The following is a 25,616-nucleotide window of genomic DNA, read 5'->3' on the forward strand; positions in this document are numbered from 1 at the left end:
CTATAGGTACAAAAGGAGAAAAGTCACCGATAGTTACATACATATCAGCCTAAAAGACCCTTAATAAGTATGAGAATCTCTTTGCCTTAAGGCTGCAGCATACTTCAACGAAAAAATTGTTCAGCGTCAGCAAGGCCGGCCGAGGTCTGCAAGCCATGGACACATTTATTTAATACATCCTAACATCAATTTTGAGTTCTCAATGCTAGACCCCGCCCACTCTGTACTCAACCTAGCAACACTGCGGCTCGAGCCACTGAAGCATTGTATACAATGCTGGAGCATTTTACCACCTGGATCTCGGCTGTTAATTTTCATCATCCTCCGACATGCCTTGACGTCATTTGTCTCGGAGATGACAGCCATTTCTGGCGACACACGTTGGAAACACGGTCGAGAAAGTGTGTGCTATCTCACTCTATTAATTCATTGCCATCTGGATGTGTTTAGTCGCTCAGAAAAAGATTATACTCAGCTAACGTTTCTTCAAAACTGTCCATGGCACGTTGCTGATAGATTGCGATAATAAAACAATACAAATCATGTGCGCATTGAGTGTCTGACCAATCACAAACAATGTTCGGTTAAGAACTTTGTTTGGCTACTTTTGGCTACTTTTACTTTCAGAAAAGTTCTGAAAGGCTCTGCCGCAGTTCTTGTTCTTATGATGCTATTTTGTTATTATTTTCGACCTACCCTAGCAGAACAAAGGTCTTGTTCGGGTGGAGTATGCTGTGGCCTTTACTGGGTTCAGCCAAACTGCTCCTGGACCTGTCCAAACTGCCTGCTCTGTTGAGTTGTGGTGCTTGAGTACGTGCCATCATGTACACTATTCAGAGGGGTCACTCACTCATTAATGTCGAGCTGAAAGGAAAAATATGTTTTTCACCCTTAATAGCATATCTGTGGTTATAATGGGGACGTAGTTAGTAAATATAGCTGTTTGACAGGATATGGTCTTCTGCTTGTCAGTCGCGGTCGACAATTTGCGTATCCACGTATTCTCCCCATGCTTTGGAGTGTGTCGCTTACCATTTTGGACTTAATCACTCCACTCACTTAAGTTATTTCCCCCCCTTCCTCTAACAGAGTCACAGGGATGACATTCAGCGCAAATTTGATGCCCTGCGAGACAGCTGCTCTGTAAGTACTACTGCTTCGTCTTTTTTGTCAGTTTTCACTGTAACTCAATGTGTATTTATGGCAATTGAGTTGTTTGTCAGTACTAACAACATGCCAAGACAACAGAACAGATTTGACTGAATATAAACCTTGGCATGGAGGCACAGTTTGCATAACTTGATCCACTCACATATCTTGCTGTCTTCCACTCTGCGTTGGCCTGGCACAGCTAATGTTGATGCTGCTGCACTGTCACCCCATGTGTCATATCTGGCCTTTTGTGTGCATCCTTCCCCCTAGAGAGATCGTATCCACATGCCACAGTCACTGTTTAGACAAGTTCATCTGGCCCCCACCACGGCCTGGGTTTATACAGGGTCATCATGCTCTGTTGGCACACTGTTGTGATGCATGATGACAAGCTTTGGTCTTTTATACATGACTGCATGGTTTTAGTATGACAAAGGTATTGTAGCTTAGTTTTAGTTTTTTAAGATTTATTTTTGGGCTTTTATGTCTCTATTTGACAGGAGAGTAGGCTGACAGGAAATGGGGAGAGAGAGATGGGGAGTGACATGCAGCAAAGGTCGTCTCGGGATCGGGACTCGAACCCGAGCCTAGGTGCCTGGACCGCTACGCCAGCGGTCCAGCCCGTATTGTAGCTGTTTTGATAGAATAGTCAGAGGACGCTGCATATTTTTGTTCTCTATCAAGCAAAGAAAACATTATGTAGCTTTGAGCTCAATACCTCAACATCAGTGTATAACATTTAGCAATAGCATTATAAATCTGTAATTTATTATTACCCTACAGTGCAGTTACTTGTAAAATTATGTCATAGGTTCTATGATTTACCATCCGCTGCCAATTAGCAGTACTAACAGCTCTATCTGTGTGTGGTCTCAGGTGATCACAGACCTGGAGGAGCAGCTCACACAGCTGAGCCAGGAGAATGCTGAGCTCAACCGTCAGAACTTCTACCTGTCCAAGCAGCTGGATGAGGCCTCGGATGACAGGGAGGATCGGCTGCAGCTCAGCCAGGACGTAGACCGCCTAAGGAGAGAGGTCGCTGACCGCGAGATGCACCTCAATAACCAAAAACAGGTGATGCACACAGTCCCACACATAATAGTACAACTACATACAAATCTGAACATTACCTGGTGCTTGATTTTCACACTGACCGACAGACTTCAAACTCGGCACGCGAATCGTCAGGACTCGAGGGAGTGCGGATAGGTGGTTATCAGAACCGCCGATCTGACCGATATGTTGGCCATTATTGTATAGGCATATATGGAGCTCAGATGTCTAGAAAGTATGGGTATATACATACTGATGGGCAAACACCGAGGCAAAGGTTGAGGCCGCACAGCTCTTAGCCACGATGCAAAAGTTTATTTAAAATGAAACCGAAACGTTTCGACAGTGAAGTCTTCCTCAGGGTTTTAGATACTGTTGACATCAGTATCTCCATATATGGGCATAAAAGGGACACAGGCAGACAGACAGACAGGCAGACATAGAGATCTCCATATATGAGCATAAAAGGGACACAGACAGACAACGGGTATTGCATATCCGGGTGCGGCATGCATTCCCAACTTAAATTGTTCCCAAAAAGCTTAGTTTTATTAAATCATCGATTATCAAAACAAATGGAATCCACCAGTCTAGTTTTGTTAAATTATCGATATGTTTTTATAATCAATTCAATGGATTAGTTGTATTAACTGTTGCAGCCCTAATTGTAAGTATGGTGGTGTTCCACACAGACCATTGAGACACTGAAGACCAGCTGCAGCATGCTGGAGGAGCAGGTGGTAGAGCTGGATGCCCTGAATGACGAGCTGCTGGAAAAGGAGAGACAGTGGGAGGCCTGGAGATCTGCGCTGGAGGATGAGAAGAGCCAGGCTGAGAGACGTACCAGGGAAATGCAGAGACTACTTGATAACGAGAAGCAGAATAGGTAGACACTCAAATTTACACGCGCACAAACTAAACGGTTAATTACAGGGTATAGACAAAACGATGGAAGCACCATCCCCGCCTGTTTTTGCATCCATTTTGAATTTGTGCAGGTGTGAACCTGATGGAAACACTTGAAAAGGAAAATTACCATCATTGCGGGTGGGGCAAGAACTAGTCTTAAATTTGTAATTTGAAGATATCAGGTTATATCTCTCATCTCCACAATCAATAGTGGTGTACACCTGGTATAGAGCTGTTATGACATTTGCTTAATCTTGTTGTGCCTCTTCAGAAAACGAGTTGACAGAAACACACATTGGATTAACATTTGCCATCTTTTGGGAAATCGTCTTAATTTGTGAAACATTTAGATGGATTTAATTACCGGCATTATGGAAGAGACTTGGCCTCTCGTTTTAGGGCGGTAAACTGCCGCCCTCTGCTGTCAACTCCCCAGTGCAGTGCTGTCACTGAGTTCCATGCAGGTGATGACAAAATCTCCCGTCAGCACCTTCCGTGAGCAAGGTTGACGAATGACAGCCATGTCTAACCTAACAAATATTATGTGTCTCTTCCCCTTTTTTTGGAGAACCACATAGTAGACTGAATCGGGCACACAGACTGAAAATAAAATGATGACATATAATGCATTAAAAGCCAGTGTTCTTGTGTTGGGTTGGCCCTGGTTTGGCCAAATAGTTAATATCAATACATTTTGTTCCTGTCAAAGCAAAAGCAAAGTGATTTAATTTTGAAAGGGAAGCAGTCTCACATTGTGACAACACAACACAATTTATACTAAATACACCTACAAATATGAGCTGTGAACATAAGTCAAAACTTAGAACACAGAAAAACTTAACTAAACATACTGGCTATGACCATAGCCTCATAAACATGTATATATTCAAACATTAGTTGAGTAGACTTGGCCATTACAGTGAACAGAGTTTCAGATCATTTATATAGAGAATATAATCGTTAAGAATTGTTATGCTTTTATGTGTAGGCTCCGTGCGGACCAGCGCAGTAGCGAGTCTCGGCAGGCTGTAGAGCTGGCTGTCAAAGAGCACAAAGCTGAGATAATGGCCTTGCAGCAGGCCCTGAAGGAGCAGAGACTCAAGGCCGAAAGCCTCTCTGATACAGTAAGTCACACATCTATCATTTAACTCGCAGTCTTATATCTAGCCTGCAAAGCACTTTGTAATATCTGATATTGCCATCTTGCATTGAAAAAAATGTGTTGCTTTACATGGGAGAGGAAAACCGTTTCACACAGTGAAGGTGTTTGAAATATTAAAATGTGTTTGAACAGCTCAATGATCTGGAAAAGAAGCATGCCATGCTGGAGATGAACGCCCGCAGCCTACAGCAGAAACTGGAGACGGAGAGAGAGTTGAAACAAAGGCTGATGGATGAGGTAGAAAGAGAAATACAAGCGCACACACAACACATTTAATTTCAGAAGTGTTAACGTACTGTAATAGCCTTAAAACCTCATAACGCAGTGAGTGTTCCCCCATAGTGAGACACCAAAACAAATATTTGAAAGGGAACCAAAGAGGCCATCTGTGTTTATAGTCAATTAACGACTTATTTTAGTAAATGAAATATCTTTGGAATACATGAATCAAACCTTTGACCATAAACTGTCCATGTGTGTGGGTTGTTCTTCAGCAAGGGAAGCTGCAGCAGCAGATGGACCTCCAGAAGAGTCATATCTTCCGTCTGACCCAGGGTCTGCAGGAGGCCTTGGACCAGACGGACATGCTGAAGACGGAGAGAACGGACCTGGAGTACCAGCTGGAGAACATACAGGTAGTACATTCACTACCAGCTGGAGAACATACAGCTAGTACATTCACTACCAGCTGGAGAACATACATTCAGAACTCAATGTACAGGTAGTACATTCAGTATGTGAAATGCAATCCCATAAGGATTTTGAAGTGCATTTTGCCAAAATTGCAGATTTTTCTCCAAACACCACTGGTACAGGGTGATCATATTCTACTCAGGCAAACATTTTTCCATGCTGTAAATACACAAAGTTCTTCATCTTGTTTTGCCAATAGCTTGAATGTACAGCATACTGTAGATAACGCAGTTTTTCAAAAGGTTGACCACACCTGCAGCTAATAAGATTGTGGGTATATTTGATTTAGGTGTGCCACTTAGCAAGCATTGACAATACTATTGAATATTGTCAGTAGCTTGCTCTTTGGCACACCTAAATAAAACTGACTCGTTAATTGAATTAGCTGCAGCTGTCTTTACACTACTATGACATGTCTGTGAAAAGGGTCCATCAACTTTCATTACACAGCTATCCAGCTGCGGTGGTTGAGGTAAAACAGTTTTAGGGTATGGTCACATGCATGACTGCTCCCGGCTGCAAAGCAAAATCGTGCCACGTGCCTCGAATCGAATTTCGGCTCTGCCACTCACACACGATTATGCTTACTGCAACTCATCAGAGTGAATTACAGTACATGACCATTTCCATAACAGACTTTTATTTTACTTTGGGTGTGGAGGATGATAAGGTTTGTTCTCAGTTGTGCTGCCTTCAAATATCCAGTGCATATTACAGATACAGGCAAAAGTGGTGGGATACTGGCTCCATTAAAAACATTTGATCTCTTCAAAAACATGAATAAACTATAATTTAGTGTTTTTTCTTTGTCTTAATCTGATGAAGGCCAAGAGGTCACGTTTTTGTAGCTGAATAAACCAATCACTTTTTTTCATGAAACAACTGTTGTCTCCATTTTATTTTTATTTGGTCATGTTAAATGCACTGCATGTGATGCAACACAATCAGAACATTGGCTAGTTATTGGAATGGTGCTGCCAGCACTTCTACTACCGTTAAGAAATCTCACGAGGATCAGTGGGATCAAATAAATCTTGAAGTTACCATGGCGATCTCAAATCTCATGAGTTCAAATTAGAAGTGAGTGTTTCTCTAAGGTTGTGTTTTCTTCCTGCTCTCAGGCTGTGTACTCCCATGAGAAGGTGAAGATGGAAGGCACCATCTCTCAGCAGACCAAACTCATCGACTTCCTCCAAGCCAAAATGGACCAACCCACCAAGAAAAAAAAGGCAATTGTAAACAGGATTCCCATAAATTATTCAAAATACACCATAACAATATCTACAATCATGCTGTTATGACTTGTGGTTTCTTATTATGACACGTACTGTATATTATTGTTAATTAATTCAGTGGCTTACACGTTCCTCTGTGTCCGGGTGGTCAGGGTATATTCGGGCGCCGTCGGGAGGACGTGGGCACCACGACTAACGGAGCAATGGGTCCTCCGCTCCAGCCAGTGGTGCCTGTGCAGTACAGTGACATGAAGATGGCACTGGAGAAGGAGCGCTCGCGTTGCTCTGAACTGGAGGAGACCCTGCAGAAGATGAAGATAGAGCTACGATCCCTCAGAGAAGAGGGTGGGTGTTCACAATGACCAATTATAGCCATATTGCCTATAATGTCTTTTTTTTTAATCCAATGTCTTTTCTCAGTGGAGCCCAGGGCTCAGTGCTAATGGGTTTGCTATCGAGAATATGCAACTCCACCCCTTGTTTTTGATCGGCTCGTATTGACAGTTTGAGACTTCCTCAATTTGGGCTCTTTCACACAGATATAATGTAGACTCATTATAATTTCAGTTTCGGAGCTCTTAGAGCACCTCACTTTGTAGTGTAGAGAACTTAGAGGCATGCCTCGTCTCACTCATTTGAGGAAATCGGAGTTATCAGAAACGAGATATTTGTCCAAGATTGTCATTTTAACATTGCCAGTAACTGGCAATTTAACATTGCCAGTAACAAAGAAGATAATTCCCTATTATTGAGTTAACTAAGTTGTGGTATTATTTATTTCCAAATGGTACAGCGGCACATTTTAAAGCTCAGGAGCATCAGCATGCTGCCCCGTCCACCCCTGCCATGGCCCGCCAGCAGATACTCATGTCGGCCATCGTCAAATCCCCAGAACATCAACCCAGCCCCAGCAGCCTTCTCAACCCCTCAACGCGCTGCAAAGAGACCGCCACACCAGAAGGTCAGTCATGCGTGCGAACGAACACCGGCAGGTAGACAAAATGCACATGTAGATGATATACTGCTGTGTCACTCAAACACCTCACCTTCTCACGAGTCAATATGAATAATGTTTGCTGCTTTGAAGCTGTAGGGTTTCCCACATGTTATTATTTCTCAAAGTAGGACTCCCAGGGGTCCTTGAGGGGGGTTCTAGGGGGTCCTCAGTAAAATTAACCCATAATCCATTTAAGCCCTTTTTTATACTTGATCGAAAGTAGTGAAAATATCCGATCTATAAGTTCACGACGCATGGCATTGCAACGCTGCCTTGACATGAAAATGTTAGCGAACCACTGGTCTATGTTGTGTCTGTTGTGTTTATTCCCTCTTGCCCAGCTATTCTAGTACTTCAGGTCCTTTACTCTACTAGGTCTGTTTGCTTTCACCCAGCTGCTGCTAGACCTCTTTCTTCTCTCTTTCCCTTTCCACTGCCCTTCGCAGAAAAGAGGAGGGTCACTTTTGAGAGTAAGTTATGGGTCTTCCAGGACCTCCACTGTATGGCTGCATCCTCCCATGCTCATCTGCATGCACTGCCACACGTGTACATGTGCACACACCTCATCCGTCTGTCTTGTCTTGCTGACATGTTAACGGTTCAGATTTATAAGGCAGTAACATGTCGGCACACCAGTTCAATACCTCCATGGCCAAGTGTCTGGGGCAGTAACCTGTCTGCAATCAGTCTTGCTGCTTTTGTTCCCTCTGGTCGTCATTAAAGACCAGCTGAAATGGCTTTTCGTGACCATATCGTGACGTATTTCCCAGTGAAACAGGGGCTCGGTGCTTCCTCAACCAATCACAGTGATAGAGGCGGTGGGGGCAGGTTGTTCACTGAATGAAACTCTTGCACGCTGTGTCACACGTTGCGCACTGCAACAATTCAGCACTGAATCAAGTTTGTGTTACTGCAATCCCAAACAGGGTTGCAGAAAAAAACGAAGTTTGTAAAAATTAAAAAAAAGTTTGTAAACAAACGTTTAGAAATGTTTGTTTAGCTACGTCTGGCATCTTATGACATTCAGAGTAGCACCTCTCTCTACTGTCTAGCAGACTGATTGACTGGTGCCTGTCATTATATTATTGGTTGCAACTGGTTCAGCCTGCCGAATCGTGCCGATCATCAATCATTATGTTTTTGTTTGACAGGAAGTAGATATGCCATACGCATATGCCATAAAAGTGAGAAACAACAACAGCGTATTTTTCATTTCAGGTGGTCTTTGAGCTAGTGCCACAATAGCCAGCTGATTAGATAGATACTGTATCTAATAGCGCGCCTTCATCTCTTATTGATCACTGTATCTAATGTCTGGGGCATAACTATTTGAAAAGTGGTTGAGGACCAAACACACACACAAAATGCGTGTCAGACATATGAATTGACCAACCATGGATTTCCGTTACAGCCCAGCCAATCAGAGGCTTCCCTGGACTTTGTCTCCGACAAATCCCAGACATGCCGTACTTGAGATTGAGACCCTCCATCGTAATGTGGTGGGTCTGACCTTGTGAGACTGTCATTAAGCTACCTTGCATCTATGGACCAATCTATCATAGACAATGTAACGCATGCCATCGTCATCGGCACAGCCCCACTCACTGTGATAAATAAGTAATGATATTCTTCAGCACGGATACATACCTACAACTTGAAACTTTTTTTTTTTTTTTAAAAGAATCATTCGGCCGATGAGCAAACATAATGTGGACCCTGTCAGCCCTCTTTGCAGTCATTAGCACTCATTCCTGCCTCACTTCAGCCTGAAAATAGCCGATCTACAATTACGAAGCTTGTAGATCGGCTATTTTCGGGGGCGCAGCACATTGCACCACAACCACTTATAACTCAGGCTTTCTCCTTCCTTTGTGCGTACCAGAGTTTGGTCGGCGTGTGAAAGAGAGGATGCACCACAACATCCCTCACCGTTTCACTGTGGGCCTCAACATGAGGGCTGCCAAGTGTGCCGTCTGCCTGGACACTGTGCACTTTGGACGTCAGGCAGCTACCTGTCTAGGTCTGTACCCCCCAGCACTTGATTGTGTTCATGTTTTTATTAGGGAACATGTACTGTATTGTGGCACGGGTACAGAAGCACAAGTTTACAATTGTGTTCCTTTTTTTGTTTTGTCTGTATGAATGATACAAAAAAGAAAAGGAAAAAACAACAATGTTACTAATTACGTGCATATTTAACATAAACAGATCCCATTAAAGAGTATTAAGAATAAAGTGTGAATTTATAAAAGACAAATGAGTAAATAAGGATAACAAAAATTTAACTAAAAGAAAAGCAATACATCAAACTGTGTTGACAGTTTTTTCCACCCTGTGTCTTTGTCTGATTATAGAGTGCCACACCCTGTGCCACCCCAAATGTTCACCGTGCCTCCCGGCCACTTGCGGCCTGCCAGCTGAGTATGCCACTCACTTCACAGAGGCTTTGTGTCGGGACAAGGCTAACTCCCCAGCCCTGCAGGTCAAAGAGGCCAGCGGGCATGTTCGCCTAGAGGGATGGATGAAACAACCAAGGTAACTCATTACCTCACTCACCTCGGCACCTAAAATTGTTTTGACTTTTTATTGACTGTATGAAAGATCTGCAAGCTTCTTTCTACCTTTGGTGCAGAGCCTGACGGATACATCGGTTTGGCCGATATATATATATATATATTGGTCCAATAATGGCCGATATATATATCGGCCATTATTGGACTTTTGTATGGTATCGGCAATTAGCCGATATGTCCCAATTTGAACCACTTTCAACATGGCATCGTTAATTGGGCATGTCATCATAGGTGAAACATTTCTAAAGTTTTCACAAATTCTCAAAAACAGCTGATCTACAAGCTCACAACATGTTGTAGAAGCTTGTAGATCAGCTATTTTTAAGTGGTTAAATAAGAATAATGTTCAGTTTACGTGTTCATTTTTAATCTATTAAAAAGTTATTTTTGTTTATTTCAGTTTTTTGCTTATAAGTTAAATACAACAAATCTAATCCAAGTTCTTAAAATGGATAAGAAAATGATGCATTTAAAAAAAACTAAATGTCGGTCAAAACATGGGTAATATGTTAGGTAATATCTACTTGGTGGTTGTAGAACTCTTCAGAATGGGGATCAGCTCGGTCAGGCTCTACATTGCTCATACAGTATGTGCATCTGCTCACACAGGCATGGCAAGCGTGGCCAGCAGGGCTGGGAGAGGAAGTATGTTGTGCTGGATGGAACTAAAGTCTCCGTCTTTGAGACTGAGCCCAGAGAAGGTCTGACATTTAAAAACAAGCTTCTAGTTAGATTAATTGCCAAAAGTAATCGATAGAAAATCGCTAAGAATTTTAAATAATAAATAGTTGCATCCCTAGTTTACTGGTGTTTGTCCTGCAGACTGTGTGACGCCTGAAGAGGAGTTTGAGCTGTGTCTGCCTGATGGCGAGGTCTCCGTGCATGGAGCAGTGGGAGCCTCTGAGCTCATCAACACCGCCAAGTCAGGTACTGGATCAATCCTGCCTAATCCTACTTTACTCATCTTGTTGGAGGATTTGAAGTGAATCTGCCTCCTCTCCAGATTTGAAATTGAACCCACAGGGCTCCTCTCTGCTGCAAATCCCCACTACACTTTGGTTGTGCACCGTGTTGCGCGCCTGGATCTACAAGCTCACAACACATCACATCGCAACGCATTGTGAGCTTGCAGATCCGCAATTTTCTGTGCGTGACACTGGCTGTGCAACTAAGTATAGATCAGGCTTCAAATGTTGGCAATTCAGTTTAGAATTGAAACTGGACTGTTAGGATAACTGTGTGTGTGTGTGTGTGTGCGTGTGCGCACAGACATCCCTTACGTGCTGAAGCTAGAGTCTCACCCCCACACCAGCTGTTGGCCAGGCCAGTCCCTCTACTTCATGGCGCCCAGCTTCCCCGACAAGCAGCGCTGGGTGGCTGTACTGGAGTCTGTGGTGGCTGGCAGTCGAGGGTCCAAAGTGGATTCCGATGCTGTGAGTACGGTGTGTTGGGGGCACGGGGGTCAGTCATTTATTCAAGCTTGCTTTAGGCTGCCTGAAGTGTAAGATGTACGGCCCTATTGGCTGTTTCATACCTGACCAGCTTAGTAATGACATCCATCTCAAAATAGCGATCTTATAACCCTTAAGTGTGTTCCGTTTGTGAGCGCATGTGTACAACATGCAGTGCGTTTGTTATGAAAAGTTTAATAAGACAAATGAAACAAAGCCGCGAATGTCCGCTTTACAAGAATAGTCAGCCAGCACCTTCACTTCTTTTTCTCCCCCTCCCTCTTCTCTTTCCCTCTTTTTATCTGCATGTTTTCAATACACATGTCTCCTACCTCTGTTTTGTCATTGTTCTGTCTTGCTGTGATTACGTTGTGTGTGTATGTCCACCCAATGGGGTTGTGTGGATCATATTGTAGGCAGGTGTTGCTAAAAGACCGAAGAACCTATCCCCTCTGGTTCAGGTACAGTAAGTGGCTGCACGAACGCTTGGGCTTCAGTCGACCGACTGACTGAGCATGCAGTAGGCGTATATTTATCCATGATACACTACTGACATTGTACAGAGGAATTTCACACAATTTGGCAACACAAATGACTATTGCGTAATTCTTACTTTAGTCAATCTACAAGCTCAGAACGCGATGCGTTGTGAGCTTGTATATCTCCCATTTTTGGGGCGTGACACTGGCGTGCAACTAAGTATAAATCAGGCTCAACCTTTGATACGCAACTGCATTCAGTTTCACACACACACACACACACACACACACACACACACACACACACACACACACACAGTGCATGGATGTGAAGAGACACCGCTGTGCAGCATTGGCCTAGTGTCTCATATTATGTCATGCATGCTTCTCCAAAAGCCATGCTCTGCTTCAGCCCTCTTCATTGAAGCACTTACTGTAGAGGCACATGTGCACACTGTTGTAGCATACCAAGCTTTTCCTGAGCTTGCACACTTCTGTTCTGGGTGTTTTCGTGTATTAATTGCTGCCAGCATTAATGCAGTTTTTCATCCTAGTCATTCTCTGCTTACTGAGCCTTAGAAATTATATTATGTTTTACTGAGATTAATACGTCTTGTTTCTGAAACGCGCCGTCATGCTATTTTACGGTTCACCTTACTGAACTGCCCTTGAAAGTGAAAATGGGTGACCCGTTGGAGATAATATGTAAAGTGTTTCGGGTATCTTTGGAAATTCTTTAGTGATATGAAACGGTGAAAAATTGGAAAGACAGTAGTGCTGCAGTACAGAAATGTTGATGTGTTACGATTGGAATACAAAAAAAATCTTCATCATCTTAACTACATGAACGCTAGCGTCCCTATTCAGGGCATGTCATGATAGGCAAACATTTGGCAAAAATAAGCGAATATTAGTCGAAAATAGCAGCTCTACAAGCTCCCAATGCATCGCGTTAAGACGCGTTGTAAGCTTGTAGATCTGCTATTTTCAGCAAGACATTTGGTGTGAGGGGGGAAAAGGATGGGACCAAGTACGTACCTGGGTGACCCTAGTCAACAAAGTATATAGGGTTCAAGTGGGTAACTACGGGAAGTCGAGAACATGGATTGAAATTCACAGACGCTGGATAACAATACCATTTCTAAGTTTGTACAAACGTTTGTGGTCATATTCCATAATGACTAATCTGTCTCTGTACTAAAGTGATTGCTGGCTAACCTGTCCCATGTGATGCTCCTTTGCTCTCTCTGCCTGCTTCATATCCTGTTAGAAGCTGCTGGGCAATTCTCTGCTGAAGCTGGAGGGCGATGACCGTTTGGATATCAACTGCACTCTGCCTCTCACAGACCAGGTATCAGTGCCTTGAGAAAGGAACGCCATGAATAGTCCATGTTCATTGTAGATATCACATTTTAAGTTTTTTTTTGTACAGTAGGCCTATAGCTGCTGTTCCTTCCCAAGAAGTCTTGTCATGAATTGGCAGCCAGTGGTTCAGTATGTTGTTCAAGCCGAAGATTGTCTTGATTTATTTAGACAGGAAATTAGAAAGAGATAGGTTGGGCTGGGCAATTAACCAAAAATATATAAAAGCTGACATTTAGAACCACGATTTAATCTGGCTCTTAATCAAATAATCGAGATGCAGTTTTTTATTTATTGTATATCAATGAATGACACAAAAACATTTAATAGATTTTTTTTAAATCAACAAAACCAATAGTCTGATTAACCACTTATTTTTATATAACCGCTCATTAATCGTAATCAAGGCAAACGTTTGAAATAATTGTGATATTTATTTGAAGTCATATCGCCTAGCCCTAACAGGTGTGTTTCTCGAGCAAAGTTATGATCTTCCGACTTCCCATCCTTGTAATCTGTCACTCTCATCTCTCCTAGATTGTGCTGGTTGGTTCTGAAGAAGGTCTGTATGCTCTCAACGTCATAAAGAATTCTCTGACCCACATCCCGGGCCTGACCTCCGTTTTCCAGATCCAGATCCTTAAAGATCTTGACAAGCTGCTGATGATCACTGGTCAGTAGTACACACCAACAAATGAGTGCTTTACTGGAGTTTAGTTTTAATTGAAGTCAATGGAAACATGTACTTAGAACTCTGTAATTAAAGGTTGTGAAGGTCAGACCTAGGGATGGGGGAAATCATGAATTTCTTTAATTGATTACAAATTAATGAACACCGGCATCTGGTCTATTTTCCCATAACATAACAAGGAAATCTGACTCCAGGGGAAAAAATACTGTTGTTAGTGAATACTTGTTGCTGATATAAAATTTCTAAAGGACCAACATCGGGTTTGTTCTCTAGAAAGGATCTGGGATTTTCAGAAGAACAAGTGGAATTCACTGTAGATGGTCATATTGTCATGAACACAGAATTTGTATACAGTAGTTGATAATAATGTTGTTGTATATTATTGCACTGTGCTGATATTAAAGTTAAGTAGAAGTGGGATATTTCAAAAAGGTGTTGGTCAAAACAGAGATGGGCTCGTGGGTGGTTAAATGAATGCTTGGTGTCTTCACTACTTCCACAGCTTCACTTCTCTGTGTTTCGGACAGTGCAAATAATGCCATACATTTTGCAAAGCTTGTAGAAAAGATAAACTAAATCCTCGTATTTCAATTGAAATGTATTGGACTATGTGTGATCAAAAGGAGGGAGGACATCCTGTCTAGCCTACTGCTTCAATATCGTTAAACCTCTTTCCAAGGAATTCATTGCTAATTGTAGAGGGTGAAAAAAACTGAAGGAATTTGGCACCCAAATGCTTTTCTGTTGAGGATTCTGCCAGCAAGTACTCTGTCCCGCCCCTTTCTGAATGGAGTTGGCTAATAATTTTAGAATAATTTGTATGAATTAATGTGTGTGTTCTCTAGCACTTGTTTATAATATAATAACGGCTTTAAACAGTGCCGTTATAATGAATGAAATAAGTAATTACGACAAATTAATGTTAAATACACAATATTTTCGACTTAATCTCCTTTAAGTCATACTGTGTAACTTTTTCAATCAAACAAAAGTTATTTTTGATGTAATCTTGTCCACAATAACCACATAAAAGTGTTTTTTTGACAAATTATCTAAATACTATTAAATACTCTTTATAGTTGCGAGTCTTGGGGCCGACACTCGCGCCAAAACGACGTACGCACTGGAAATATACCGCAAATGTGTTTGTTTGTGTATTCTAATGTCAATAAACACAGTTTCAGATGGCGTGTTGTTGCATTCCAAAATATCCTCGAGCGCTAGCGGCACCCCTGCGGCATTCGTTCCTCAGGGTTCCTTCAGTACAGACATACGCTGTCAGGATCTACCAGTAGCTGTCACCAAAAAAGACAAAAGAGTGCAGGATTGAATGTTACACAGTATGACTTTAATCAGCTCCTGGAAGCACAGCTAAAACATTGATGGTGCGTGTGACTGATGTGCCCGTGTCACTGATGGTAATATGTCCTGTAGGAGAGGAGAGGACACTCTGTCTGGTGGACATAAAAAGGGTGAAGCAGTCTTTGTCTCAGTCTCACCTCCCGGCTCAGCCTGACCTCAACGCCTTCGTCTTTGAGACTGTCAAGGGATGCCACCTCTTTTCTTCTGGCAGGGTGAGTTAGGCTCTTACTTACATAGTGCTAACCGCTTTACACATACTGATCTGTTCATGCTAAACATAATAAGCCATGAAGTTCAACACATCAGCATACTGTTTATATTACCACGTTAGTATATAGCAAATCATTGTTGTCAGGCGGAAACCTTGTATGTTCAAAAACGTTCTTTTTTTATTATCTATTTGTAATTAAATAGTGAAAATAGACGATTTGTAAGCTCACAGCGCGTCGCATTGCTGATGCTATTTTCACTACTTCTGTGTGACACTTGTATGATGAAGTAGGGCATTAATTGACGAAAAAAAATAAAAATATAGAGATACAAGGTTTCTGCCCGACAGCGACAAAATGTGTGTTGTTATCTGACAGCAATGTTCTCCCCATGCAGATTGATAACGGACTATGTATCTGTGCCGCCATGCCAAACAAGCTCACCATTCTCCGCCACAATGAAAGCCTCAACAAGTTCTGCATCAGACAAGTGAGTTACTGTATGTTGACCCTATATTGATGATGCCAACACTACCTCTCCATGGTCACTGCCTCATGGGAAGGGAGGATACCTGGGTGACGTCATGTGCCCAGAGATTGGCAGTTTTGCCACCCCAAGTACAGATTTGTTGTTAGGACATTTCTCCCATATGCTTAAGCTTAACATGGTCTGCATCTCAAAGCCTGCTTCCCAGTAAATGATTTAAGTTGTAATCGTGTGTGTATTTTTTGCAGGAGATCGAGACATCAGAACCATGCAGCTGCATCCACTTCACAGGCTACAGCATCATCATCGGCACCAATAAGTTCTATGAGATTGAGATGAAGCAGTACGTACTTGAGGGTAGGTCATCAACTACTACGATTAGCTATATTACTATATATTGCTACTGTATACTGCATATTATCCTCCGGACAAAGTTTATTGTCAGTTTCACCAGATTATTCCGCCCATGTCCATAATGACATCATGAAATGTGAACTAATTTATCTTAAAGTGACAAGCTGTTTGAAGACTGCTGCTGTGTACTTTACAGTACACTGACCGATATTGTCAAAAAGGTTCCCAGCATTACATTGTGCATTAAATGTAAGACTTGTCAGGATTGCTGCTGCTTAGGACGAGTGTTGGCAAGCAGAGACGGTGTAGGCAGTGGCACTCATATTTATAAGGAGTCTGGTTTGGGCTGGACCACTACTTTCCTTCCAGGTAGATTATTACACTGCTCTTTCACATGGACATCTGCCTATGGGAGACCCAGAGCCAACATTGCGGCTGGGCTGTGAGAGAGGAAGTCAATTTGGCATAAATTAGATGGATACATTTATACCTTTTATTTAAAAAAAATAAAAGGATGACCATGGGCCTTTACTTAGGAGATTTCTACTGTAAGACAGGGTTAACATTGACAACTTATTACTTAGGCGAGAAAGTTACTATATACACACAAGACGTTTTCTGTGTGAGCGTCCTCTGTGCCTTTTTAAGTAGCAGTAGTAGTATTATTTTCATTGAAGAAGTACCCTGGCCTGTTGCCCTGTCCAAGTAAACTCATCCTGCTGCATTTGAAGATATACTTTCTGGTGCAAGTTGCTTCTGTGGAACTGCATTCTGGTGGACATACTCTATGCTATGTGGGTGTATTTTTGTGTACGGCTTGTCTGCAGTTTGTCATGTGATATGGTACTGGGAGTATAACCCAAACAGGCCATTATCCTGGTAAAAAATAGTAATAATTGTAACAATTGTATATTCTGTCTGTAAATTACCCAGTTCCTCAAGGGAATGAGGCTCACCTGCCGTGGCTGTGTGGGGGTGACACACAGTGGGGGAGGTACACATTGGGGGACAATATACGCATGTCGATGTGCGTATATTTAAGCTTGCTAGGTATTTTTGCACTGAATTTTCTCATAGACAACTAATTGATAGAGGTTCTGTCCATTCCCCCCCTCAGAGTTCCTGGATAAGAATGACGTGACGCTAGCTTCGGCTGTGTTTGCTGCCTCCTCGCACAGTTTCCCCATCTCCATCATCCAGGTCACCACGGCACCACAGAAGGACGAGTACCTGCTCTGTTTCCATGGTTAGCCATTGTGTGTCTTGTGTGTATAATGTGTATACAGTATGTTGAGTACACACATGAAAGCATGTCGGCATGTGCAAGTACTGTAGATGTGAAGAATTTGTCGCTGTATGTTTAAACCAGACTGCTGTTGCACTTTTTCAGTATTAAGTATTAAGTTCAGTATTAATACTCGATCATACAATGCTTTCACATGCCGAAAATAGCAGATCTACAAGCTCACACCGCGTTGCAGAAGCGACACGTTGTGAGCTTGTAGATTTGCTATTTTTGGCATAGAGTGGGAGTGGGATTGGACATACAAATCCAATTAATTTCTAATGGGGTATTAAATTCTAATGGGACATTATTTTCCTGTATATATCCATGATAGTGAAACAGATATTGTATTTCCGCTGATGACATTGACTATTAAACTGAAACCTAATTGATGCCATTGCCATTTGTACAGAGTTTGGTGTGTTTGTGGACGCCTACGGCCGCAGGAGTAGAAGCGAGGACATCAAGTGGAGTCGTCTGCCTCTGTCGTTCGGTCAGTGAAAACTGCATCTCCTCAGTGTTTTAGACCATTTAGAGCAGTGGTTCTCAGCCTGTGGCCCGTCAGGATATTGCAAGTGGGCCCCCAAATAATTGGCAAAACACTAAGATTTTAATCATAATAAAACATTAATATATATATTTTTTCAAAACATTATGTAAAAGAAAATGACATGGTATTTTTTTTTTTTTTCTTGAAAAATTAGTTTTCATTGTGATCCCGATAAATAGGATTCATTGTGATCCCGATAAATAGGAATACTGTGTTTGTTCCATTGATCCAAGCCAGAACACAATCGATTGATTGATCATTCAATCAGTGGTTCTCAAATGTGTTGCTTCCTCCGCTTTCTGTGTTGTGATAGTGACATTCTACCTGTTTCATAGTTAATTTAATTACTTTTGGATCTCAAACACATATTTATCATAGTTCTGGATCTCACCACCTTTATCAGCCGCGTGGACTAATTTAGATTTTCACATAATCCTCCTCACAATAGAACGATAGGATTCAGGTTAAAAATGGGCAAAGTTGTGCTTTAATGCATCATGCGTGCCAGCGTGTTTAATAGAGCTTTTTGTTGTGCTTCTCAGCCTACAGGGAACCATACCTGTTTGTGACTTACTTCAACTCACTGGATGTGATCGAGATCCATGGACATGCAGCTCTTGGGTAAGACATGGACAGATTACAAGGCGTTTTTATTGGTTACCTTTGCATTGCCTCTTAGGCCAATTAGGTAGCTCTCCGAGAATCACCAAGTATGTCTCCACCTGTTATTTCAGACGGTTGATTTTGGTGTCTAATCTGCAGTTGTTATCGTTTTTTCTTTCTTTCTCTGGAGTCCCCACTCGTATGCCCACCTGGACATCCCAAACCCTCGCTACCTGGGGCCAGCCATTTCCTCAGGTGCAATTTATCTGGCCTCCTCTTACCAGAACAAGCTACGAGTCATCTGCTGCAAGGGCAACCTGGCCCAGAGCCATGATGTCGGTGTCGGGGGAGAACTACAGCGGAACGGCTCTGGACGCAGGTAAGGTTACATACATAAGACTATTATTTAACCACATGAACCCTAGCATCACTATTCTGGAGTGAACGTTCGAAAATAGCAGATTGTGAGCTTGCTATTTTACATGAAAAGATTTGGTGTAGAGGGGAAAAAATAGACTCCAGTCGTTGCTGTCGGGCAGAAACCGGCTAACTAAAAAAAAAAATCTTCATAAATCAGTGCTATTGAACACCCTTTATGTCTGTGTGTTGGTAAAAAAAAATGTTGAACCAATGAAAAGTATTAAAAAGCGCTTCTGACAAAACCAGCTAACTCCATTGGATCCTTAAACTTTCTGCTAAACCAGCTAACCATCAAAGGCTCCAGGCTCCACCCCCTTTTGACCTCCAACCTCATTGTGAGCTTGGAGATCCATTCAGCTGTTCTTATCAATGATGAACAAAACCTCCTAACTCCCCCCCTTTTTTTTTTTTTTTTTCATTTCCTGAAAAATGAACATTTTTGGAGTTAGCTGGTTTCTGCCCGACAGCAGAGATATAGTGTTTAAGTGGTTAAATGTACTGTATGCGTGACTATACTCACTCAACTCCCTTAATTACATTTCCTGTTATTATTTCACACTGGTGATGTTTTATTATTCAACCCCAACACTTGCCGTCCCTACATTTAAAGCTCTATACTGTGTATTACAGATCAGTTACTATAACAAATACTGTTTGGCAATGTGACGCATACCATTCCTCCCTTGAGTTCTGCACTGCACCATTCTGTTTTACTTGCACGGTGAGGTGTGGTTTAAGTGGGCTAGCAGTAGTGTTTTTTGGCATATAGCACGGCCTTATCCAATCTACACTGGTGTTGTCAAAGGGCATTCGGATTTACAGTAGCTGGCACTGGAGTTCACAGGTGACAAAGGTTGGCCTCCATGATTCTATTCTAGAACAGGGGAGTAATGCTGACATTTTGTTCTTTGCAGGAAGAAGAGTGCATTTTTTATTTGTGACAAAGCTTAAGCTTTAAAAAAAAAAAGAATGTATATACTGAGATATATATTCATGTATTTTATTTATTCAAATTACTTTGTGCCTGTCAGAGGGAATTAATTGAATAAACAATGTCTTCTTTCTTTTGTTTTGTGACTCTTCTGTTACATGCAAACAATGATCCGTAACAACCAAGCTACATGTGTGCTTTATTTGTATAGTCCATGCTAAATTTGAGATTGGCTTTGAAAGACTCAAAGCTGACTTCTCCGGTGGCATATATTATTGGTTAAAGAACCATAGCCCGTCCCTGAACCTATCCTCACCGCAACAGTAGACAAATGCTGAGCCAAAACCCATGACCCATGAGACAAATCCCCTTTCTTTTGACAAATGGACTTTGGCCATGTTGATGCCACAATTTCCTCCCCCCACAGCCCTAACAAACGTGGGCCTCCCACCTACAACGAGCACATCTCTAAGAGGCTGGCAGCCAGTCCTGTGGTTCACGGAGATCCTGGCACACCTCACCGCTACAGAGAGGCCCGCACTGAATTCCGCCGAGACAAGTCCCCTAGCGGCCGTCCAATGGAGAGAGAGAAGTCTCCTGGCAGGATGCTGGAGGGCCATATCATGGGGTCACCTGGTCGAGCCTTAGCGGACCCTCGCATGGACCGCTCCCCAGGCAGGGCCATGGCAGACCCTCGTATGGACCGCTCGCCTGGCCGACTGATGGATGTACGCAGGGAGAGGTCCCCTGGGCGCTTTGAAGAGCGCCAGAGACTCCATACTGGCTCTGGACGCACACCCATCAACCCTGTTAACAAGGTGTGTTGCATTTATTACTATACCTGCACTAAGGTAATTCTCTTTGCTGATGATGCACCAATATGAATTACTATTGTTGTGAGTTTCGTCCCTTGTTTATTTTCACTTTGCATACTAAATGTTCATCACCAATCCTTCATTCTCATGCACAAAACGTATCTGATAACATCCTTATGAATCTTACAACAGGTATGGGACCAGTCATCTGTTTGAATCACAGCAAAACATCAATCAGAATGGAGTACCATACTCAGCACAACCATGAACAGAGCTCGTTATCTCTTGGGGGATGGGAGAGTGGGCGCAGGGTACTGAGAATGCCACCAACTAACAAGGAAACACTGCCACGCATCTGTTCTATCTGACTTTAAAATGGAGAAACCCACAGAGAAATCAGGTGTAGCTGTCAGCAGAGAGGAGAGAAACATCATAAAATGTAGATGTCATTAAAATCAGGTTTATTCTTTTTTTTTCCTGAATTATTTGACCTCGGTCAACAGAATGCCCACATGAGCAACGTTTTAAGCAGGGTGATCTCGTATCTATTTGAATACGTGCTTTGTCCCCTGTGGGAGGAGATCAGGTATCTCATGCTCCATGAGGCATCTTCAAAAGTTGTAGATCAGAATTTCTCAATTCAAGACCTGACTCTGCGGGTTTTGTAAGCCTTAGTTAAGTGAAATCAGAGATAACAGATAAGCACACCTGTAGCAGTTTTGCCTTGCAAGTCGACAGTAAACAGCCACATTCAGCAAATTAATGACAAAGTTATTAAAAAAATGGGAAGGATGCACTCTGTAGTATCATACTATTACAAAATGTCTTCAGCCCTTTGTTGGCTCTGTCCACAGTAGGTAGAGATCAAGGCATGGTAGTCTATTTAATGGCAATTCTGTTTTTTGCTCCAGCCTAGCATTAACATAGTCAACATGCAATCATCATCAGCTTGTCACAATCATTCTATATACTAATCTGAGTCTTGTATCCAGACTGTGGTTAGGGCTATGATAAGACTTGGTTGGAGCAAAACACACCTGCTCTGCCCAGTAGAGCCCTATTCACTCACCACAAGTTGTCTGCCCTGGCAAAGGTTGACAACAAAACTGCACTACCCACAATCCCCAGCAGCAATGGAACAGGTCCTTTCTAACTCTCCAGAATGCTATCTGATTGTAAATAGGCAGACTTAATTTTATATATACCAAGAAGGAATTTCAAGGCTGGATAAGCCATGTCTATTTTTGTTAAAGAGAAAGTGATTGTTATGTGTCCTCTTGAATGTCTATTCAGTATTCTTTCAGATATAGGTAACTGCCAAAATAAAGTAAGCTCTTCGGTAAATGAGAGACACAAAGGCTTTTGAATGCAGTAAAGCTCCATTGTGCAATAGACTCCTACCAATAATCAGTGGGAATTATGATAACAAGCCTTTGTGTTTCAAAACAAGCCTACTCTCCCCCTTGCTTTTTTACACAGATACAGATTGTTGTTAACTGCCATTAAACCACGGTAAGGTTAAGACATAATCTTGTGCTGGATTATATGTTGTGATGCTTTTAAAGAGATCGGTAGCTGCCAAGGTATATTTCAACAAACCTGGCAGGAGCTTGGGGATGGGAGCCTGGAGTCATTGACCCATTACATACTCTCCACAAGTTGCACATGCGCTAACAAAAGTGTATGGCATGCACAAGCTCTCCGCATAGTAACTGTGCGTAGATTGACGTCCTTGGGCACCGTCTGAGGTTATAAATCACTAATTCACATGGGGGAAGCAAAGCCAATGCGATGCTGTAGTATTTAAAAATGGCCACCGTAGAGTAAGGTGTTCTTTCATATATTCTCAGTATTTCTGCATGCAGTGATCATGAGGTATCATGTCAGTAGACACAAATGAATCCCTGCCACACTCTCTGGCTGTCACCATTTGTTTACACAGGACATTATTTGTTCTTAATTGGTAGTTGCTTGTCGAGTAGTATTTTTCTTGTAGCACCCCTTTTAATTAGTGGAAACCACCTCTAAAATAGGTCTTTGTGCAGGTGCATAGTATGAATACAATAGTCAACGCCCAAATAGCCAAATGTAGCGCCCCTGAAATGCATGATATGGTAGCAGGTGTGGGCAAATTTTGGACTGCACATTTTGCTATGCAAGAACACATAGAACGCCCCTTGTGTAGCCCTTTGCACACATTGCTTGGGTTGAGTATGTAATGGTCCCTATGACAGTATGATGAGCTTATTCTACCTGGCATGATTTTGACAACATGCAAAGGACAACATGGACGGCCATATGTACTGTACACATTGGTCGGTAGTGTTCTCAATGAAACCTACTGTATATTCATATGACTATTACAGTTTTGCACAATGCAGCTTTAAAGGTGTAGTGTGTATTTGTATTAACAATATGGCTTTCTTTACTTTGGCAGCAGCCTGTATATCCAAATGTCCTTGATAAAGTGAGTGATTTCATCCAGGTATCAACTTGTGTATGCATTTCTATCTCTCAAAAGAACTTATGCTGCTGGCTATGGGGGGGGGGGGTCATGATTGAAGCTTACATAGTACATAGTACTTGAACATTTCTTTTTGTACATTGTCCCTTGTATTGTATATAACCCAAACTGTTGTTCGGGTCGACGAAGAGAATATTCTTTGTTTTTCTGATACGTAAATGGCATGGATATGTATATCTGAAATGAATCGGAGTGTTGTCTTATGCTTCTGCCTCATTTGGGTTATAGTTTAATTCCCAAGATTTAAACAGTGAAGCACGTGAATGATAAAAAAACACCCTAAGACATCTTTCTTGTTATGGTATCCCTGTTCTTTTAATAATTATCCATTTGTACAGTAGCTGTAATGTCATAATAACTAAATCTCTAATCTTTCTTTTATAATTGCACACTTGGCAAGTTAAAGAGCTGCTGTAGTCAGTTTCACAAAAGCACTATATCTGCCTCAATGGATCTTTGACTCATTGAATGTCCATTGATCAGTGTTGTATATTGTACTCATGCTTCCGCTTGACAAAAGTGATTCTATTTCTGTAAATCAAAATGTAATAGTATATGATATGTATATTTTTGTGATTTTAGCTGAAATGATCAAGAACGTAGATTCATGAAATTCTATACTTTAACTTGCCCAGTGTGCCTCCAACCTATGGGGCTTCCCTTCCATATAGCACTTCTTTTGGCCCAATAAGCCAAACTCAGTATAGGTTTCCTCTCTAATGTAACGTGTTCTTGAATGTACTTAAAGCCAAGCTGACAGGAACTGACCCAAAGGTCATTAATGATCAACGAAGCACCCAGCATTACAGATTGCACAAGTTTTATACTGGTTTCCAGATGATTTAGGGGGAAAAGACTGTATTTGAAAGGGATACCTTTTTGTTTTATTTAACTCTTTTTTTTTGTTTGTTGTTTTTTCAATTTCCTTTCACATGCTCCTGAAACATAGCACTCAGTATGATGTTGATGTTTGCTAACAAACCTTTTATTAGCTTTCCTTGTAGTTTTTGTCAAAATATTAAATATAACCAATGTAATTACATTCTAATTCTCCTTGGTATGCAGTGCTTCTTTCTGGTCCATCTAGGTTCAAGAGTCTTATGTCCAGGTTGATTGACTTAAATGTGTTATGATAAGGAAACTGTTGCACATTAAGCCATTATATCCTGTTTTGAAGATGGATAAAGGGGTTCTTTCTCTACTCTATGCTACAGAAAAGGCTGCCGGTACGATGACTGATTCATGTTCATTGAAATGGTGTCTGTTTTGTTAGTCTATTTTTAGGTGTCTGATCCCAGCTGTCAACCAATGAATGACCACCTCCAGTGTACTGTAGCAATGAGCTGCCAGTCTGTGGAGATCATCCTGCATGACGGCAATGGCTGCTTGGCACTAGGGCTGTCACAGTCATGACATTTTACTTCGTTTTTTTATTTTTATCGTGAACATTTGTGCAAATCTTTAAATATATATTTTTTAAAGCGAACATTTGTCAAATATTTTGTTCCAGGGATCCCCCCAGAAGCAAAGATTTGAGTTACAAATGTTCGCTTTAAGAAATATGTATTCAAATATTTTCATGATTTTTCAAAAATAGCAGATCTACAAGCTCATAACGCTGCACTCTGTATTTATATCTGCTATTTTTGAATAGCCAAATAAAATTTAAATGATAGAGATGCGTCCTCGGATTGAATGGGTTAATTGTGTTTTTGACATTGAACATTGGAACGGAAAAATTACGTTTCTGTGTGCCTTATAGGCTTCTAAACAAAACTTGCTCTGGGCAGAGATGACAAATAACTTAGAAATAAATGACTGACAATCACCGGTACTAATTATCAAAATAGATAATGTACTATGTGCGAAACAGACCATAATATTTAAAGGGATACTTGACTTTAGGGCCGGGGAAACATTTAAAAAATATATTAAAAATAAATGAAAAAAGTAATGGAAAATGCATGGCCCTCTCACGCATTACAGTGTCCTACTAATGTGTGAGGGGGCCTTTATTTTGCCATAACTTCTTTCATTTTTTTTAATATATATTTTTAATGTTTATTTTATGTGAAAGTGAAGTATCCCTTTAATGATTTTATACTTCCAAAACTTTTCAAAAAAGGTGTAAATATCTGCTCTAAGCAAACAACATGAGCTTGTAGATCAGCTATTTGAATATTTATCAAAATTTTTCAACAGATTAATATATACAGATTAGTGGAAAATTAAAAAAAATAATGCAAAATAATTGCGAGGGTGATTATGTAATAAGTGTGATTTATGACTGGCCTACATGGCGCCGAAACTGAGAATCTA

At 41.5% G+C, this 25,616-nt stretch overlaps 1 protein-coding gene across 2 annotated transcripts in view; it reads left to right on the forward strand.

The window, feature by feature from the left end:
• Positions 1-24,345, forward strand: part of cita (citron rho-interacting serine/threonine kinase a) — a 55,685-nt gene extending 31,340 nt beyond the window's left edge. The window contains exons 24-48 of one of the 2 annotated variants that reach the window (XM_080424760.1): positions 1,090-1,143; positions 2,029-2,226; positions 2,898-3,091; positions 4,103-4,238; positions 4,409-4,513; positions 4,771-4,911; positions 6,091-6,204; positions 6,357-6,549; positions 6,998-7,165; positions 9,084-9,221; positions 9,556-9,736; positions 10,384-10,475; positions 10,597-10,701; positions 11,044-11,216; positions 12,975-13,055; positions 13,604-13,739; positions 15,192-15,331; positions 15,726-15,818; positions 16,064-16,172; positions 17,287-17,415; positions 17,867-17,947; positions 18,547-18,625; positions 18,798-18,986; positions 20,386-20,776; positions 20,966-24,345. In XM_080424760.1, the coding sequence (XP_080280886.1) occupies positions 1,090-1,143; positions 2,029-2,226; positions 2,898-3,091; positions 4,103-4,238; positions 4,409-4,513; positions 4,771-4,911; positions 6,091-6,204; positions 6,357-6,549; positions 6,998-7,165; positions 9,084-9,221; positions 9,556-9,736; positions 10,384-10,475; positions 10,597-10,701; positions 11,044-11,216; positions 12,975-13,055; positions 13,604-13,739; positions 15,192-15,331; positions 15,726-15,818; positions 16,064-16,172; positions 17,287-17,415; positions 17,867-17,947; positions 18,547-18,625; positions 18,798-18,986; positions 20,386-20,776; positions 20,966-20,989 (3,444 nt within the window). In that variant the 3' untranslated portion in view covers positions 20,990-24,345. The remainder of the gene's footprint in view (positions 1-1,089; positions 1,144-2,028; positions 2,227-2,897; positions 3,092-4,102; positions 4,239-4,408; positions 4,514-4,770; positions 4,912-6,090; positions 6,205-6,356; positions 6,550-6,997; positions 7,166-9,083; positions 9,222-9,555; positions 9,737-10,383; positions 10,476-10,596; positions 10,702-11,043; positions 11,217-12,974; positions 13,056-13,603; positions 13,740-15,191; positions 15,332-15,725; positions 15,819-16,063; positions 16,173-17,286; positions 17,416-17,866; positions 17,948-18,546; positions 18,626-18,797; positions 18,987-20,385; positions 20,777-20,965) is intronic. The other variant, XM_080424761.1, reaches the window with a different exon arrangement.
• Positions 24,346-25,616: the final 1,271 nt, after the last annotated feature.

This window comes from Gymnoscopelus braueri (assembly GCF_963280865.1).
Source record: "Gymnoscopelus braueri genome assembly, chromosome: 3".
In the NCBI taxonomy this organism is placed as follows: Eukaryota; Metazoa; Chordata; class Actinopteri; order Myctophiformes; family Myctophidae; genus Gymnoscopelus; species Gymnoscopelus braueri.